Below are 18,575 nucleotides of genomic sequence, written 5' to 3'. Positions count from 1 at the left end.
GACTTCAAGAACACTCCTAAAAGTTAAAAAGACAAAAGATTTTGGTAATCTCTAAAATAAAAAATTATAGCCATATCAAATAGTTCAGAAATACCCGTAACCTTAAGTCTCATATGGCCAGAAAACTCATCAGTAGAATTATAATCAATAGGGCTTTACAGAGCTAAACATACCTGGGTAGAGAGCAAGACAGACCACTCTAAGCAGCATGAAGAGTGGTGATAAGTGTGGTAGTGACGGCAGTTTATATGTGGGCCAGAGACTCCTAAGGAAACAACTTTTTCATTTTTTTGCAGGTCTGGGGATGGAACTCAGAGGCATTTGACCACCGAGCTACACCCCCTGCCCAATTTTTTATTCTTTATTTTGAAACATGGTCTCACTGAGTTGCAGAGGGCCTCACTAAGTAGCTGAGGCTTTCTGCGAACTGCGATCCTCCGGTCTCAGCCTCCCAAATGCTGGGATTACAAGCGTGAGCCACCACGCCCGGCAACAACTTTTAAAAGAACAAGTTTTGCCAGACATGGTGGCACACACCTATAATCCTAGCTACTACAGAGGCTAACATAGGAACCTTACAAGTTCAAGGGCAGCCTGGGCAACTTAGCAAGATTCTTTCTCAAAATTAAAAAAGGAAAAAAAAAAAAAAAGGGAAAAAAAACCACAGAAGTTTCCATAACTAATCCCATCATGCTTTCCCCAAACCCTTAAGGCAGGGTATCATGTTTCCCAGGATGGTCTCAAACTCCTAGGCCCAAAGCAATCTTCCTACTTCAGCCTCCTGAGCAGCTGGGACTAATCGTATGTGACATAGCACCCAGCTCCATTCACTCTTTTAAGATAAATGAAGCATATAAAATTCACAGGAAAACAACCATTGAACTGTGATCTGCTTTACGAATGAATCTGCAGATATACCTCCCATGGAATTAGAACATTCACTCCACTTCTAGAGGACGAGGACATGCACTCACCTGAGGATGGAAGCAGTTTCTAGCATTTCGGCCATGAACGTGGAGACTCCTTTCAACTGGCTGTCTCCAGCCCCGACCCGAGCCAATATGCAGTCCACAATGGACACTTCCGCTGACTCACACGGCACAAAGCATCCGATTTGGGCCATGAGTACTATTACCCCGGTCTGGCGAATATATGTTGACTTACCTCCCATATTGGGGCCTATAAAATAAATTACATCAAAAAGCAAGATTATTCATTTATTTCTGCTATTAAGTGGAGTGCTAGTCCTAAATATTGATTAATCACATAAGTCACACTGATATGGTAAGTTAGGAGCAGAACCATAGGCTACCCAAGGAAAAGAGTTACTTCCCATAATGCCTCCCAAAGTGATGCTATTATTATTTTCAGATAAAATTACAATGAGCCATTAAAAATGTCCTATAATATTACCTATAATTTGGTTGTGACCTAAAAAGAGCATATATACATTTCCCTGAGGCTTAAAGAGCTGCCTGCAGATTAATTTCATTACTTCTAGAGTCGTAGTATAGGCCTGGTTGACTACTTAACCTTATTACTGCTTTTATATAAAAGGTTCTACTAGTGAATGGATAATCATGGTCAAATTCTTCAAATCACTTAAAACCCACGCTGAAGTCCTAAGACCTAATCCTTCTTTTGGCAAATATACAAAAAAAATTTGTTAGGGTTAGATTAAATAAATTGAAGCCAGGCATGGTGGTGCACACTTGTAATCCCAGCATTTGGGAGGCTGAGACAGGAGGACCATGGTTCACCGCCAGCCTCAGCTACTTAGGCCCTTTGCAACTCAGTGAGACTGTTTCAAAATAAAGAATAAAAAATAGGGCTGGAGATGTAGCTCAGAGGTAGAATGCCCCTGGGTTCCATCCCTAGAACCACAAAACAAACAAACAAACAAATTGTAACTTTTTCCAGCGTTTTTGTCCTAAGACTCTTACTTCCTTTTGTTTCCTAGAAACTGTTAGGTGTCTCAAAACACTTAAGCTGATACATACTACATTAGTCTTTATGCAAAGCCACTTGTTTTGAGTTTCACATAAATATTTATAGAGTGCCATGTCTTCAAAGAATGGCTACTCTGAGCTGTGGTTTTTCTGGCAGCAAAATCTGCCTGTCCTTCAATGACCTCACTGTTCAAAAGACAGGCTCCAAGGTAAGCTCTGAGGATGCATTCATTTTTAAATGCTCTGAAACCTTGGAATAAGAGTTGCTTATAGGTACAATATTCTCTCATAAACTTTAATCTCCCCTTCAAAATCTTCCCTCCAGTCCAAATGTGAATGCATTACTAACCAGAATGAGTAACATATTCATTTCTTAATTCTGAGGGCTGGGATTTTCTTCATCAATTTAAAACATTTTTATTTCAACATTAATAAAAAGGGAAGTCATCCCTTCAAAAGCATGTAAACTATGCTTTTTACCAGTAATAATGTGGAACATCTGTTTGTCTTTTTCAAAGTATACATCATTAGGAATAAATGCAACATCATCTTGAATTTCCACACAAGCATGTCTGGATCCTTTCAATATAATTCTTCCTTGTCCTTTCTCCAAAATGACTGGTCGTACATATGGAATAGGTGCTCCGTTAGACACATGAGCAAAGCTGACAACGGCATCCAGGTGAGCCAACACATCATTGAGTATCTGCATTGGTTCTACATAACCTGTATTGAAAAAAAGAGAAAGTGTACACATAAATATCAAATAATAACAATAGTTATAAGGCATAGCATTTGAGAATTCAAAACCCATTTCCTAATTTATATACATGGTGGGTGTGTGTTTGTATTACTGGGGATTGAACCCAGGGGCGTTCTACCCCACACCTATGCCTTTACTTTTTTGTTTTGAAACATGGTCTTGCTTAATGACTGTGCTTGCCTCCAACCTATGATCTTGATTCAGGGGGATAAGGTCTCAGACAGGAAAATCACAGGTTACAGAACTGTCACATAGTCACTTAGCAAGACTATTTTAAAACAAAAAGTAGAACCCCACCCCCTAGGCTCAATCCCATGTGTGTCTGTCTTTGTCACACATATATTTTGCTATAGGAAACTTCAAGAACCATGTAAACTCAGTATGGGGTTAAAATCTGTTACTATATCCTGTAAATACATTTCAAAACTAAGCATATGAAGGTGGATACACCTTCTGTACCTGCTTGTAATTCCAGTTACCCAAAGACTGAAGCAGGAGGATCCCAAGTTTGAACTTAGCCTGAGCCACTTATCAAAAACCTTGTCTCAAAATAAAATTTAACCAAGGGCTGAGGCCAGGTGTGGTGATGCATGCCTGTAATTACAAGAACTTGGAAGGTTCAGACAGGAACATATCAAGTTCAAAGCCAGCCTCAGCAACTGAGTAAGACCCTGTTTCAAAATAAAAAAAACAAAACCTGGATTTGGTGACATGTGACTCTAATCTAAGTACCGGGGAGCCTGAGTCAAGAGGACTGCAGGTAAGCAGCCAGCCTCAGCAACTTGAGTCCTCTGCTACTTACTGAGGTCCTATTTCAAAAGAAATTAAAATAGGGCTAGGTGTGTAGCCTAGAGGTAAAATGCTCTTGGGTTCAATCTCTAGTACCACAAAAACAAAACAAACCCGCACTGCAAAAAAAAAAAAAAACACTTCAAACATCCTGATTCTTTTTATATTGTACTGGGATTGAATTCAGAGGCATTCTACCTCTGAGCTACACCTCCACTCCCTTTTTTTTTTTTAACTTTTAAATTCCGATCTCCGCTGGGCGTGGTGGCGCATGCTTGTAATCCCTGCGCTTGGGAAACGAAGACAGGAGGACTGCACTCTTTTGAAGCCAGTCATGCTGGCTTAAGAGACCCTGTTTCCAAATAAAAATATAAAAATAGGTCTGGGAGTGTAGCCCGGAGGTAGAAGGGCTTCCAGGAACCCCAGTACCACCTAAAAAAAAAAAAAAAAAAAAAAAAAAAAAAATCTGATCTCAGCCTCCCATATACTGGGATTAGAGGTGTGTGCCACTGCATCCAGCTCATCTGGATTCTTTTCTATTAGCAAAAATCAAGTCAGAAAGCCAGGCATGGTGGCGCATGCTTGTAATCCCAGTACTTGGGAGGCTGAGACAGGAGGATCGCAGGTTCATGGCCAGCCTCAGCTACTTAGTAATGTTCTCCACAACTTACTGAGGCTCTGCTTCAAAGTAAAGAATAAAAAACACAGGACTGGGGGTGTAGCTCGTAAATGGTTCAATCTCCAGTACAAAAAAAAAAAAAAAATTCAGGTCAGGAGCCAGAATGGCAGCACGCAGCTATAAATTCAGTATTTTGGGAGGCTGGGATAGGAGAATTACAAGTTCAAGGACAAGCCTCAGCTAGTAGTGAGATTCCCATCCACCTAGCAAGCAAGACCCTGTTTCAAATTTAAAAAAAGGGCTGGGGTGTAGCTCAGAGGTAGAACGTCCCTGGGTTCAATCCCTAGTACAATCAATTAATTAATTAGAAGAATAAAATCAGGCCATTTAAGAACATTTAATGTTCTGGTTCTATTAAATGTACCTGAAGCTGGGTGTGGCGACACACATTTGTAATCCCAGTATTTGGGAGGCGGAGACAGAAGGATCACAGGTTTGTGGCCAGCCTCAGGTACTTACGGAGACTGTTTCAAAATAAAAAATAAAAATTAGGGCTGGGGTGTAGCTTGAAGCTTGGAGGCCCTGGGTTCCATCCCCAGCACCACAAAAAATAAACAAATAAATTAAGAAATTTACCTGAAGAAATATTGACGATCTCTTTAACAATGGCATCTTGGGCTTCTTCATACTCAGTTTTATTTTTAGAATATTCTTCGTTGAGAGAGGATAATTTACTACAAAACAAAATAATGGTATTACAAAAATATGAAAACATGCACTAGAAGTAATGTGCATTATACAAGAAATACTCAGATTTGTTCTATGAAGCATCAAAACACTGGTAATTAAAATGAAAACAAGGTGCGTTTGGAGCTGGAATTGTTTATTCATGTTATTTCTATAATAGCAAGCCAGCACAATTCGTGCTGTAATGATTATTCCCTGGTTAAAATTCTGATCCATAACCTTTCATAAACTACTTGTATGTAGTCCTTATTTAGGAATGAAGGCTACCCCCTACCTTTAAAAACACAAACACATATGGCTTTTTCATTACAGTGGTATAACTCTTGATACTGAAATTGTAAAAGAGACATTCTTTCGAAATTAAGTCTTGAGTAATTTGAAAACTGAAATTATCAATTAAAATAAAAATAAAGAAAGATGACAAACAATATTCACTGGCATCAAAGAGAATGAAATTAAGATAAATAGAAGGAAGGAATGTAGAGAAGGGAAAGTGGGGGAAACATCTTAAGTAGGAGGGAACCAAATAACCAAGTAGTTAACTTCAAATGGCATAGTAGACATATACAGTAGCTCAAGAAAAATGCACTGGCATGTTATAAGCACAAAAGGAATTCTATGAAAAAGGCAAATAGAACTAAAGAAAGAAAAGCAAGCGGCAAACACCTTATGAAAGTAGAACCAGCTAGGTGTGATGGTGCATGCCTATAAGACCAGTACCTGGGACAGAATGATCTCAGGTTCAAGGCCAGCCTCAGCAACTTAACAAAGCAAAAGGCAGAACCACTAGGTGAAGAGATGAACTAAAGAAAAGCTGAGGTGGGCAGGGTGCAGTAGTGAAGTAATCCCAGGACCTGGGAGTTTGAGACAGAAGCAGCGCAGGTTTTAGGACAACCTCAGCAAGTAGTGAGACTCTCAGCAATCTAGGGAGATACTATTTCCAAATGGGTGTAGCTCAAAGATAGACAGAATGCCTTTGGGTTCAATCCCCAGGACCACCCCACCAAAAAAAAAAAAAAAAAAAAAAAAAAAAAAGGAAAAGGAAAAGCAGAAGTGAGAGGGGCCATATATTATACAGGCTACAATACAGATTTTAGATTTTATTCTGAATGTTGGATAAGCAATGGAGGGGTTAAGAAGGAAATGATACAATTGAAATGTTGAATATATAGCAACCATTTCATCTACCAACAAAACTGAGTGAAATAATTTTTTATAACTTTTGGTACCATGTAGCTATTCAGTCCAATCTCATTTTTATATTATAATCAGGCACATGGTGATATGATGATGATTGTAATACCAAAAGTTCTATCTTATGTAAGCTAAAATATATACATTTCTTGAACCAGGAAGGATATAGCATGCTAAAAAAACCAACTAGACTTGGCAACAGAAGACCTGGGTTTCAATACTTGTACCAGTCATCTAACCCTGGGAAATTCATATCTCAGCTTCTTTATCTATAATTGAGAGAAATACATCTGCTGTTCCATTTACTTCAGTTGTTACAAGGAACAAGCTAAATTAATTATTTTCATTACTGGGGTAACTAAGTACCTAGAATAATGCCTGTATATAACAGACTCTTGTTAAATAAATGGATGGAAGGATATCTCAGGTGGGGGTGGGGGTGTGCACCTGTAAATCCAGTACTTGGGAGGCTGAGACAGAAGACTGCAGATTCAAATCAGCCTCGGCAATATAGTGAGACTCTCACCAACACAGTGGGACCCTGTTTCACACACACACAAAAAGGGCTGAGGATGTATCTCAGAGGTAGAATGCCCCAGGGTTCAATCCCTGGTACAAAAAAAAAAAGTATCTTACATATATATGGAAGAAAAGCAATACCATATTTATACATATGGTTTCAGTACTGGGAATACTCAAGGAGGGTGAGAGTAGGTTCTGGATTAGTTCAGAAGGAAAAACGATAATCTTCCTCCCTAAAAATCATAGACTTTAAAAACAATTAATTTTTCATCTATGAATAATTTGCATTAGGAACTTCCAAAAATGAGCAAGGAAAAAGGCAAAAGAACCTGGAAAGATTTTTTTTAAGCTGGGCGTGGTGGAGGACTCTTTAATCCCAGGACTTGGGAGGCTGAGATGAGATGATTGCCAGTTCAATGCCAGCCTTAGCAATTTAGCAAGACACTCAGCAACTTAGAAGCTGTTTCAAAATAAAAATAAAAAGGACTAGGGTGTGGTTCAAAGGAAGAATGCCCCTGGGTTCAATCCCTAGCACAAAAAAGTTTTTTCAACACAGAACACGATTTTTTTTAAAAAAGGCTATAATCTAGTGAATGGCCTTAATTAAGGCTGACAGACAGCTAATTTATACATACAACTGAAATACCAGAAGAATTTTTTAATTTGATAAATAACAAAGTTTTCTTAGATAAAATAACAAATAAAAATAACTAAAGCAGTTAGAAGGAACTAGCTCTAATTAATATAGAAACATAGTGTAAAATAAGTTAATGAAATCTATTTGGTACTGACATTAAGAATAAGACAGCTAAGGGAAAGAACAATCTTAAAGAGACCCAAAGTCTCACTTCATTGAAGAGACAGATTATTTAACAAATGGTGCTGGGACCTCTGATTAATCTCTTGGAAGAAAATAAAGCTTGACTCTTATATCAGTGAACAATAAATAAGGTAAAACCTCCTTATCATAAAACTTTCACATTGCCGGGCGTGGTGGCGCACGCTTGTAATCCCTGCGCTTGGGAGGCGGAGACAGGAGAATCGCACAGGTTTGAAGCCAGCCACGCTGGCATAAGAGACCGTTTCCAAAAAAAAAAAAAAAAAAAAAAAAAAAAAAAAATATATATATATATATATATATATATATATATATATATATATATATATAAATAAGACTGGGAGTATAGCCCGGAGGTAGGAGGGCTTCTAGGAACCCCAGTACCACCAAAAAAAAAAGAAAAAAAGAAAAAGAAAACCTTTCACATTTCACCATAGAAACCATGGAACTACTAAAGACTTAAAGTATAATAAAGACTTGCAAACCTGTTAGTGAATTTAACACCATTCTTCTGGATATCTACTGTGCTAAAGTTTTTATTATTACGAAGAACTTTTTCTTCCTTACAGGTTACACGAAAGTAATATCCAAACTGTGTGCTGGAATCCAATTTAATCTGCTTGCCAGGATCCAATCCTTCATGTCCAGGAAGAAAAGAATACATATGTCATAAATGTCTACAGGTGTTGTCTAAAATTAAATCTAAATAAGGAAATAAATACTTTCATTCCATGACAGCTTACTGGAACTTACTAATATTTCAGACTGGAAAAGGTCCAAATCCCACTTTACTAAAACTACATGGAACAGGATCTATAAAATCTTCAAGCTAGCAAACCAAACTGTTAAACTGAAAAATTCAAGTACATATTCCCTGCATAATCATTTTAATAGAGGAAGCTGCTTTCTGGGTAAATGCTCCAAGACTACAGAACATGAGCACAGGAAGCACACACTGCCCCAGATGTTACAGAGATATGAAGATACATAGGGATGGTCTAACCTGAGAAATCACACCCAAGGAATCTTTCCTTAGCTAAAGTAATTCTTTGGAACTATTTAGGGTAAAAACTGATCAAATACTGCCACATACGATGTGCACCTGTAATACCAGCTATTTAGGAAGCTGAGGTGGGACAATCACAAGTTCAAGGCCAACTTAGACTGGCAACTTAGACTCCCGTCTCAAAATAAAATTTAAGAGGGCTAGCTAGGCGTGGTGGCTCCCACCTGTAATCCCAGTATTTGAGAGGCTGATACAAGAGATCACAGGTTTGAAGCCAGCCTCGGTAACTTAGTGAGACCCTGTTTCAAAATAAAAAGTAAAATAGGACTGGGGGTGTAGCTCAGAGGTAGGATGCCCCTGGTTCAATTCCAGTACCACAAATAGGGGGCGGGGGGCTAGCAATGCAGCTGGGTGGTAGAACACTTGCCTAGCATGCCCACAGCCCAGGATTTAATCTCCAGTATTGTAAAAATTAGAAAGGAAAATAAAACGACCAAATGTAATTTCCAAACAAAAAGCATGAGATACTGACAATGAAACTCTAAGAAAACTAGAACAGATATTTTTTGTTAAGTGTAGAAAACTTCACAAAGGACCCAAGTGTGGTGGATTACGCTTGTAATCCCAGTATTTGGGAGGCTGAGATAGGAGGATTGCAGGTTTGAAGCCAGCCTCAGAAACTTAGTGAGACTCTGTTGCAGAATAAAGAATAAAATAAGGATGGGAGTGTAGCTCACAGGTGGAATGACCCTAGGTTCAATCCACAGTGCCACGAAAAAACTAAAAAAAGAGAGAAAAGTTCATAAAGCAAATAATCTGATAAACTAGACTGTATGAACCTGAGATTTTTAACTGTTATAACTGTCCTTTTTTCATAATTTCACTCATCATTTTGATCTTTAGACCATAGGTTCATCTCAAATCCATAATTCTCCTGTCTCAGCCTCTCAAGTACTCGCAATACAGGTGTGTATTACCACAACCAGCTTTGTAAAGGTATTTCTGACGACGTGTAACTTTTACAACCGAAGCACTGAAGCCAGGCAAAGTGGCACACCCGCCTCAGCAACTTAGTGTGACCGTTTCAAAATAAAAAAGGGCTGGGGATGTTGCTTGAGTCTTAATAAATAAAGCTGAAGAACAGAAAATTAAATAATTTGTAAATTCACAAAGAAGTTTCCAAACCAAAACTTCAACTCATGTTTTCTAATTCCCAACCTTCTTACACTACTTTTAGTTTCTTTTTCTTTTGGCTCTAAGGCTCAAACCCACGACCTTATGTATGCCAGGCAATGCGCTACCATTGAGCAACACCCCAGCTCCAGTGTCTCCTCTTCACTTTCACTGCTGCTCATGTTGTTTACAACATTTTTTTTATAAAACAAACTATTTAAACAAAGTTTTCCAGTATCTTCTCATTAGGACGCAAAAAAATAGGCAATAACTAATGCCTACAGATACATTCTTAATTCTTTCTTCATATTACAAGTGTTAGCAGAAAAATGTCAAACCAACAAGTTAACACACCGTGAAACAGAAATTTGTACGTACTTTTTCCTTTCTAGTAAGTCGACACAGTAACCTTAACTCTAGTTACCTAAAACCTCTGTCTCAGAGAGATTTAGCTGGAAAGCGAGGAAGGCAGACTTCAAGTAGCTTTAAGGCAAATCTTTTGCAAGTACCTTTCTTGGAAAGAATCAACAACTTTCATCAGGTTCTCTAAAAATTAAGTATTACTATCCCAAGGGGTTTTCTAATAGTCTATAATTCATTTTTTATTCTAAAAAGATGCTTGAGATGTTCAGCACAACAGGCTTAGTATCCAGAATAAAATGGTGAGAAGCCAGGCGTGGAGGCGCATGCTTGTAAATCCCAGCATTTGGGAGGCTGAGACCAGAGGACTGCAGTTCGTGGACAGCCTCAGCTACTTAGTGAGGCCCTCCACAACTTAGTGAGACTCTCTTTCAAAATAAAGAATAAAAAATAGGGCAGGGGGTGTAGCTTGGAGGTAAAATGCCCCTGGGTTCCACCCCCAGACCTTGAAAAAAAAAAAAAAAGTGTGAACCCTTAGAAATTAACAGTCTAGTATAGAAAATAGAAATTAATAAAAATAAATAAGTTAATGAAGTACTTGGAAATCCCAAAGCCAAACTAACAAATTATCCCTAGGAGAATCAGGCATATATGACAGGTGACATTTAAAAGAGTTTTTATTTAAGTTGGGTGTGGAGGCACATGCTTGTAATCCTAGTACCTGGGAAGCTGAAAAAGGAGGATCGCAGGTTTAAGGACAGCCTCAGCAGATAGTGAGACTTTTATCAAACTAGGGAGACCCAGTTTCAAAAATAAATAAATAAGTATGCGCGTGCATACATGTACGTATGCACACACACATACATACACACACACACACACACACACACACACACACACACACACACACACACACACACACACAGACTGGTGGTGTAGCTTGGAGGTAGAATGCCCCTGGGTCCAATCCCCAGAAACACAAAGTACATGCTATGCCCCCAACCCTATCTTTTTATTCTTTATTTTGAAACAGGGTCTCACAGAGTTGCAAAGGGCCTCACTAACTAGCTGAGGCTGGCCACGAACCATGATCCTCCTGTCTCAGCCTCCCAAATGCAGGGATTATAAGTGTACGCCACCACGCTGACTAAAATTATTTTATCTGAGTGCAAAGGCTTTTGAACAATTTCCATTTGGCTAAAATGTGGAACCATCTCGGGGATGAGAAGTAGTAAGATTAACTCTGGCACCACTGTGGACATTGGGTAGACAAAAGAATCCTTAAATCCTCCAGGGACGCATTCCTACCAAGATCCTGGGCTGCACTTATTAAGGTGGACTGCATCTTCTTCTCCAAGCCATCCATTACTTCTCTTAATTCACTCAGATTAGGATCAAATGAAGGTTTTACAAGGAATTCATGGTTTTCTACCTATAAATAGAACAGAGTAGCTGAATTACATAAAGAATGGATAAAGATGGAAATCATGAAGCATAATTTTCTTCTATTTACTTAAGGGCATGGGGGTGCACGCTTGTAATACCACACTTTGGAGGAGGATAGCACAGGTTCGAAGCCAGCCTCAGCTACTCAGTGAGGCTCTCAGCAACTTAGTGAGACCCTGTTTCCAGATAAAATATAAAATAGGCCTGGGAGTATAGCCCGGAGGTAGAAAGACCCTGGGGTCCACCCTCAGTACCACCAAAAATAAATAAATAAAATAAAATTCTTAGTGTGCAGACAATTACATATAAAAGCTTGAAAATTAGTGTTCTAAAACAAAATGACAAAAACATATTCAATAAATAAGGTTGAGATAAACAGCTTATATTTATTATGCACTTAATCAGAGCACATCTTCATATACTTAAAGTGGACTACATAAGAAAAAATTTATTTTGGGGGGGGCGATACTGGGGATGGAACTCAGGGGCATTCCACCTCTTGGTTCATGGCCAACCTAGGCGAGAAAGTTCGAAGCCAGCCTCAGCTACTTAGTGAGACCCTGTTTCCAAATAAAATGTAAAATAAGTCTGGGAGTATAGCCTGGAGGTAAAAAGCCCCTGGGTTCTATCCCCAGTACCATCAAGAAAAGAAAAGAGTAAAAGAAAAAGCTGGGTGTGATGGCACACACTTGTAAACCCAGTACTTGGGAGGCTAAGACAAGAAGACGGCAGATTAAAGCCTCAGCAAGTAATGAGGTAAGGCTTTCAAACTAGGGAGCCCCTGTTTCAAAATAAAAATAAAACAGGGCTGCGGTTATAGCTGGGAGATAGAATGCTCATGGACTCAAATCCCAGTAACACACACACACACACACACACGCACGCGCGAAAAGAAATAAAAGAAAAAAGCAATTTGCAGTGAGACTCATAGATACATGTTATTCCCTTTTTTTTTTTGCAGGTCTGGGGATGGAACCCAGGGGCATTCGACCTCCGAGCAACTCCCCTGCCCTATTTTTTTTTTAATTGTTTATTTTGAAACCGGGTCTCACTGAGTTGCAGAGGGCCTCACTAAGTAGCTGAGGCTGTCCGTGAACCACGATCCTCCAGGTCTCAGCCTCCTGAATGCCTGGATTACAAGCGTGCGCCACCACGCCCGGCTCATGTTATTCTCTTTGGCATGGCAATTTTACTCCTAGGAATTCAATCCAAGCAAATAATGGAATAGAAATAAAAAACATTTTTATCTGCTAGAATAAAATTTTGAAGATAATAAAACACTACACTGCACAATGGTTCAAGATAATAAAGATTATCTAGAAACAATACCAAGACTTAAGATATTTGAAGGGGAAAAAATATGGTACAGTGGTGGACTGAAGCTGCTATAGAATTCTCTTCCAATGAATCTACAAAGGTCAAGCTAAGTTCCTATCTCACACCCACCTTCCAGGCACCTATTGATGAGCCAACAAAACTGAGAATTCTCACTAATAATCCCAAATCTGGAGAGAATAAATTTTAAGTGGGAGTCGGGCATAGTGGCGCACACTTGTAATCCCAATATTTGGGAGAATGAAACAGGAGGCTCCTGGTTCGCAGAATAAAAAAATCGGATGCGGGTGTAGCTCAGAGGCAAAGTGCCCTGGGTTCAATCCCTAGAACTACAAAAAAAAAAAAAAAAAAAAAAAAAAAAAGTGGGTAACTTTATATTTTCTTTCCTCAAGTAAGAAAGCAGTATTTTGAAAGGGCTGCTAGAGAGATCCAAGCAAAATAAGGTAAAAGCAAACTAGGCTCTTACTAAAATAATATTCAGGGCTTCATACCCTCCAAACAATCTTAGATCATAAAGTACACTGATGCCCAACTACGTATTCTAATCTAACACAGAACATTCTATAAACACAACCTATGATCTCTACTAGTTGCCTTTCCTACCCAGGGACTAAAACATAGTGGCTGCATGAGGCAACACCAAAAGGAGACAGAACCCCCCTACAAACAAACACACACACACACACACACACACTTGGGCCGGACGTGATAACACAAACTTGTAATCCCAGCATTTGGGAGGCTGAGACAGGAGGATCGCACAGGTTCGAAGCCAGCCTCAGCTACTTAGTGAGGCTCTCAGCAACTTAGTGAGACCCTGTTTCCAAATAAAATATAAAAATAGGTCTGGGAGTATAGCCCGGAGGTAGAAAGCCTCTGGGGTTCCACCCCCAGTACCACAAAAAAAAAAAAAAAAAAGAGATGGGAGGATCACGGTTCTCAAACAGCCTCAGGTACTTAGTGAGGCCCTTTGTAACTCAGTGAAACCCTGTTTCAAAATAAAGAATAAAAAATAGGGCTGGGGTAGCTCCGAGGTAGACTGCCTGGGGTACCATCCTCAGTACCACAAAAAACAAACCCCACCATCCTAGAAATACTAGATAAATTATATATTTTTTTTAAAAAAGTATAGTGGAGCTGGATAAAACTAAAGCTCTGAGCCCTCACCACAGTAAATGGCAACCAAAGGGGAAACCTACCTTTGTGAGATTGGTCCCCTAGGGAAGGAAAAGTGGGGCCGACTCTCCATGACAGGGGTGATTAAGTCACTCGGGTTTGGGTTTTACATGCCTACCACTTGTGTTGGCAGACAAAGAGAATTTCAGTTACTGGCTTATTCTATTAGCCCCTCCTTCTTCAGTGATAGAAATGACCATTTTTAGCAGGGCAGTTAGTTAACCAAGAACAAAGAATACCCTTCCCAGCTTCCTTTGCAGCTAAGGTATAAGTTTCTGAATAAATTCTGGCCAACAGAATATGAGCAGGATGATGTGTACCAGCTGGACACAGTGGCACATGCCTATTATCCTAGTACCTGGGAGGCTGAGACAGGAGGACTGCAAGTTTGAGGCCAGCCTCAACAACTTAGCAAGACCCTATTTAAAAATAAAAAATAGTTGGGCATGGTGGTACACGCTTGTAATGCCAGTACTTGGGAGGTTGAGACAGGAGGATCTTAAGTTCAAGGACAGCCTCTGTAACTTAGTGAGGCCATTTCAAAATAAAAAAAGAATAGGGCTGGGGGTGTAGCTTTGAGGTAGAATGCCCCTGGGCTCCATCCCCAGTACCACAATAAATAAATAAATAATAGAGATGGATTGGCTAGCCTCTTTCTAGTATGCCCAGACTGTTATTAAGAAAACTAATGTCCACCACTATTATTTACTCTGAGTTTCTTTTGTCTCTCCCTTCCCTTCTCCTCCTTTGCTCTCCCCGGGGATTCTTCTGTCTCAGTCTCCCAATACAGAAATTATAGGCACACACCATCTAGCATTCCTCTGGGTTTCTTTTTTAGCAATTAAATCTTCACACTAATAAATCTGGAAAGCTCCAGGCTGGGAATTTAAGTTTTACCTGGCTAATTACATTATGAGTCATCTCTGGCAAAGAAGCAAAATTTCACCCGGTAGGATGTATGATTAGCTCTAAACCCAGGTAAGTAAGAACTCACAATCTAAACACATGAAACAAAGAAACAAGATTACACAAAAACGAGTAATGGATTAAAACCCAATAAAGATGTCTGTGATCCCAGATATACAGAGGCCAAGGCAAAAGGATCAAATGTTAGAAGGCAGATGGGCGTGGTGGCGCACGCTTGTAATCCCAGCACTTGGGAGGTGGAGACAGGAGGATCGCGCAGTTTGAAGTCAGCTGCGCTGGCTTAAGAGACCCTGTTTCCAAATAAAAAAGTATAAAAATAGGTCTGGGAGTATAGCCCGGAGGTAGAAGGGTTTCCAGGAACCCCAGTACCACCAAAATAAATAAATAAATAAATAAATAAATAAATAAATAAATAAATAAATAAAGTTAGAAGGCAGACTGGTTAATTTAGTGAGGCCTTGTCACACAAAAATAACAAAAATAAAAAAGTGCTAACAATGTAGCTCAGCTCCGGTTTAATCCCCAGCACCCAAAATGAACAAACAAACAAATAAAACCCAATAAATTTTAGATGTGATATTAAACAAGTGTATTTTAAACATGTAAAGAAATAAAAGAGTATAGAAATAGCTACTTTTGATATATTTTGGTACTATGGACTCAGGGCATTCTACATCTGAGATGTAACCTCAGCCTTTTAAATTTTTTATTTAGAAATTGGATCTAAGTTACTGAACACTGACCTAGAACCTACAGATCTCTTGTCTCAGTCCCCCAAATACTGAGATTAGAGCATATACCACCATGCCCGGCTAGTTTGTGACACTGCTGTCTTATGGAGAAGCTGCGGTTATAGGCGTGTGGCACCACACCTGGCTCTAAGTCAGTTTGTAAGAAGAATGGATCATCATATCGTGTGGGCGTATGTATGCACTATTTTTGGCACACTGGATGTTTACTTAAAACTAGTTTGAGAGAAGGAAGGCATCAAGTGCTAGGTAGCTTTTGGATTGTTTAGACATAGGATCATACCTGGAGAAATTCTAAGCAAAGTCTAATGAGTTAGGTAATATAATTAATGTTTTTGTGAAAAGTCATTGTCTCCTTTGAGACAATCAAAAATTTTTCAAAGTTTTATGGAAAACAACTACAAAAACACTTGAAGCATTATACACAGGCTGGGGGCCTAACTGAATCATTCATGTAGATAACTGATCCATCACAGAACTCCTTAAGTGCACAGCTGGAAAATAGTCAAGCTTTCAAGAATTATACATAAAACAATTGATATTCCCTGGAAATTTCCTCAAAGTGGATCTGAATCATATAATTTGAAAGCCTAAATTCTTTATAAATATTTGTAATGACAGTGCGGGGTTGAGACAAGTTTAAAGGTTTGAAACAGAATAAAGAAGATACTATATTTAAGTCAACTCCCTAAAGTTTCTAGAGCAGTTTTTTGTTTGTTTGTTTTCACAGTACTGGGAATTGAACCCAGGGACATTCTACCTCTGAGCTATACCCCCAGCCCTATTTTATTCTTTATTTTGAAACAGGGTCTCACTAAGTTGCAGAGGGCCTCACTAAGTAGCTGAGGCTGGCTGCAAATCTGGAATCTTCCTGTCTCAGCCTCCCAAATACTTGGATTACAAGCATGGGCCACCACACCAGCTTTCTAGAGCAGGTTTTTAACTAGGATCTAATTTATTTGAGACAATACCATACTATCAGCCATGGAAAACTAGTGTCCTAGAAGACACTATTAATGGTCTACACAACAGTTCTTCCCTCTTTCTCCCTTCTGCAGTGTGAATACTTTGTATAGCTCTTCCAGGAAGGGAGCTGACTCCATAGCCAATCATGGTGACCAAAGTCAATAATCCCACTCTATATCCCTGGCCACAGTCACTGTTTAAATGGCTCTGTATTGGTATTACTAGAGCCCCAGGCCAGAGGCATGACTCATAGATTCCAACAAATCAATTCCAAAAACTCACCCTAGAAACCAAACATAAAAGGCAAAAAACATGAAAGGTACTTTACAAGTGTACACCACTGGAAAGACAAGGACTCATGTCCTTAGCCCTGTCTTCAAAGGGCTGAAAACAACTCTGAGGTTTTATAAAAAGAGCAGGATCAGAGGTTTGCATAGCGAGAGGCTTTACAAAGCAGTCAAAGCAGGCAATCTTGATCAGATGTGATCATATCCATCATTATCTCAGGAATGGTCAGGCAGGGCTTTGTCAGGAATAAAATCAGTTGTGTTGCCTGGGAAATGGCTTCACCTCATCACAAAATGTTTATCCATCACACCTATTTTTCCTGAAATCCAGGGTGTTCAGAACAAAGTAAAGAGATGTGAAATGAAGACAGAAATCCCTAGTCTTTGATCCTGCTTTTAGCCACTCATGGGATATTTGCAGAAAAAAGAAAAAGAGAATCTAAATCCTTGTTACAGTGACAGTATTCTTTTTTTTCCAGGTCTGGTAATGGAACCCAGGGGCATTTGACCTCTGAGCTACACCCCCTGCTCTATTTATTCTTTATTTTGAAACAGGGGCTCACTAAGTTGCGGAGAGCCTCACTAAGTAGCTGAGGCTGGCTTTGAACCTGTGTGATCTTCCTGTCTCAGCCTCCCAAAGGCTGGGATTACAAGCGTGTGGCACCATGCCCGGCTCTCATACACTATTAAAATGCAGAGAGCACACAAAAGAAATTTAACATTTTTTGTGTATGGCACTGCAGATTAAACTCAGAAGCATTCCACCTCTGAGCTACATATCCCTACCTTATTTTTTAGTTTGAAACAGGATCTCACTAAGTTGCACAGGGCTTCATTAAGTTGCTGAGGCTTTCCCCAAACTGGTGATCCTCCTGGCTCAAGCCTCCTAGCACTGGGCACACACCACTATGCCTAGCTTGAGATTTATCGATTTATCTTCTTTAAGTCTCAAATGGTGCACGCTTGTAATCCTTGCGCTTGGGAGGCTGAGACAAGAGGACCACACAGGTTCGAAGCCAGCCTCAGCTACTTAGTGAGGCTCTCAGCAACTTAGTGAGACCCTGTTTCCAAATAAAATATAAAAGAGGTCTGGGAGTATAGCCCGGAGGTAGAAAGCCTCTGGGTTCCATCCCCAATGCCAATAATAATAATAATAATAATAATAATAATAATAATAAATAAATAAAAATAAAAAGACTAAATAATAGGACCGGGGGGGTGTATCTTGGAGGTACAATGACCCTGGTTTCTGTCCCCAGTTCCGAAAAAAAAAAAAAAAAACATATATAGGGCTAAGGGTGTAGCTTGGAGGCAGAATGCCCCTGGGTTCCTTCCTCAGTACCACAGGGAAAAAAAATAAAAGATTATATTGGACAAATATTAACTCAAACTCACAGGTAGTAAGAAGAATGCAAACCAAACTGTTCAAATGAAAAATTCAAGTACATATTCCCTGCATAATCATTTTAATAAAAAATTTAGCTTAAAAAATTACAACATACCCCTCTCTTTTTTGTTGGTGCTGGGGATTAAACCCAGGGGCATTCTACCTGAGCTACACCCTTAGCCCCTTTTATTTTTTATTTTGTAACACAGTTGTGCTAAGCAGCTGGACAGCCTCAAACCTGGGATCCTCTGTCTCAGCCTCCCAAGTACTGGGATGACAGCCATGCAGCACTACACCCAGCTAAAATATTAAAGCCATGCAGCTGGGCACAGTGGTACATGT

General features: G+C 39.4%; 1 protein-coding gene across 3 annotated transcripts in view; it reads right to left on the bottom strand.

Annotated features, from left to right (window-relative positions):
* The window catches only part of MSH2 (mutS homolog 2), a gene marked incomplete at both ends in the record, with an annotated part of 61,955 nt that overhangs the window by 10,170 nt on the left and 33,210 nt on the right, over positions 1-18,575 (bottom strand). For 2 of the 3 annotated variants that reach the window (XM_080711719.1, XM_080711720.1), the window contains 5 exons: positions 975-1,179; positions 2,430-2,675; positions 4,757-4,854; positions 7,907-8,057; positions 11,269-11,392. In XM_080711719.1, the coding sequence (XP_080567845.1) occupies positions 975-1,179; positions 2,430-2,675; positions 4,757-4,854; positions 7,907-8,057; positions 11,269-11,392 (824 nt within the window). Of the gene's footprint in view, positions 1-974; positions 1,180-2,429; positions 2,676-4,756; positions 4,855-7,906; positions 8,058-11,268; positions 11,393-18,575 lie in introns of those variants that run through there. The other variant, XM_080711721.1, reaches the window with a different exon arrangement.

The sequence above is a fragment of the Muscardinus avellanarius genome (assembly GCF_963383645.1).
Source record: "Muscardinus avellanarius genome assembly, chromosome: 15".
Lineage (NCBI taxonomy): Eukaryota > Metazoa > Chordata > Mammalia > Rodentia > Gliridae > Muscardinus > Muscardinus avellanarius.
This window is presented reverse-complemented; position numbering and strand designations above follow the sequence as displayed.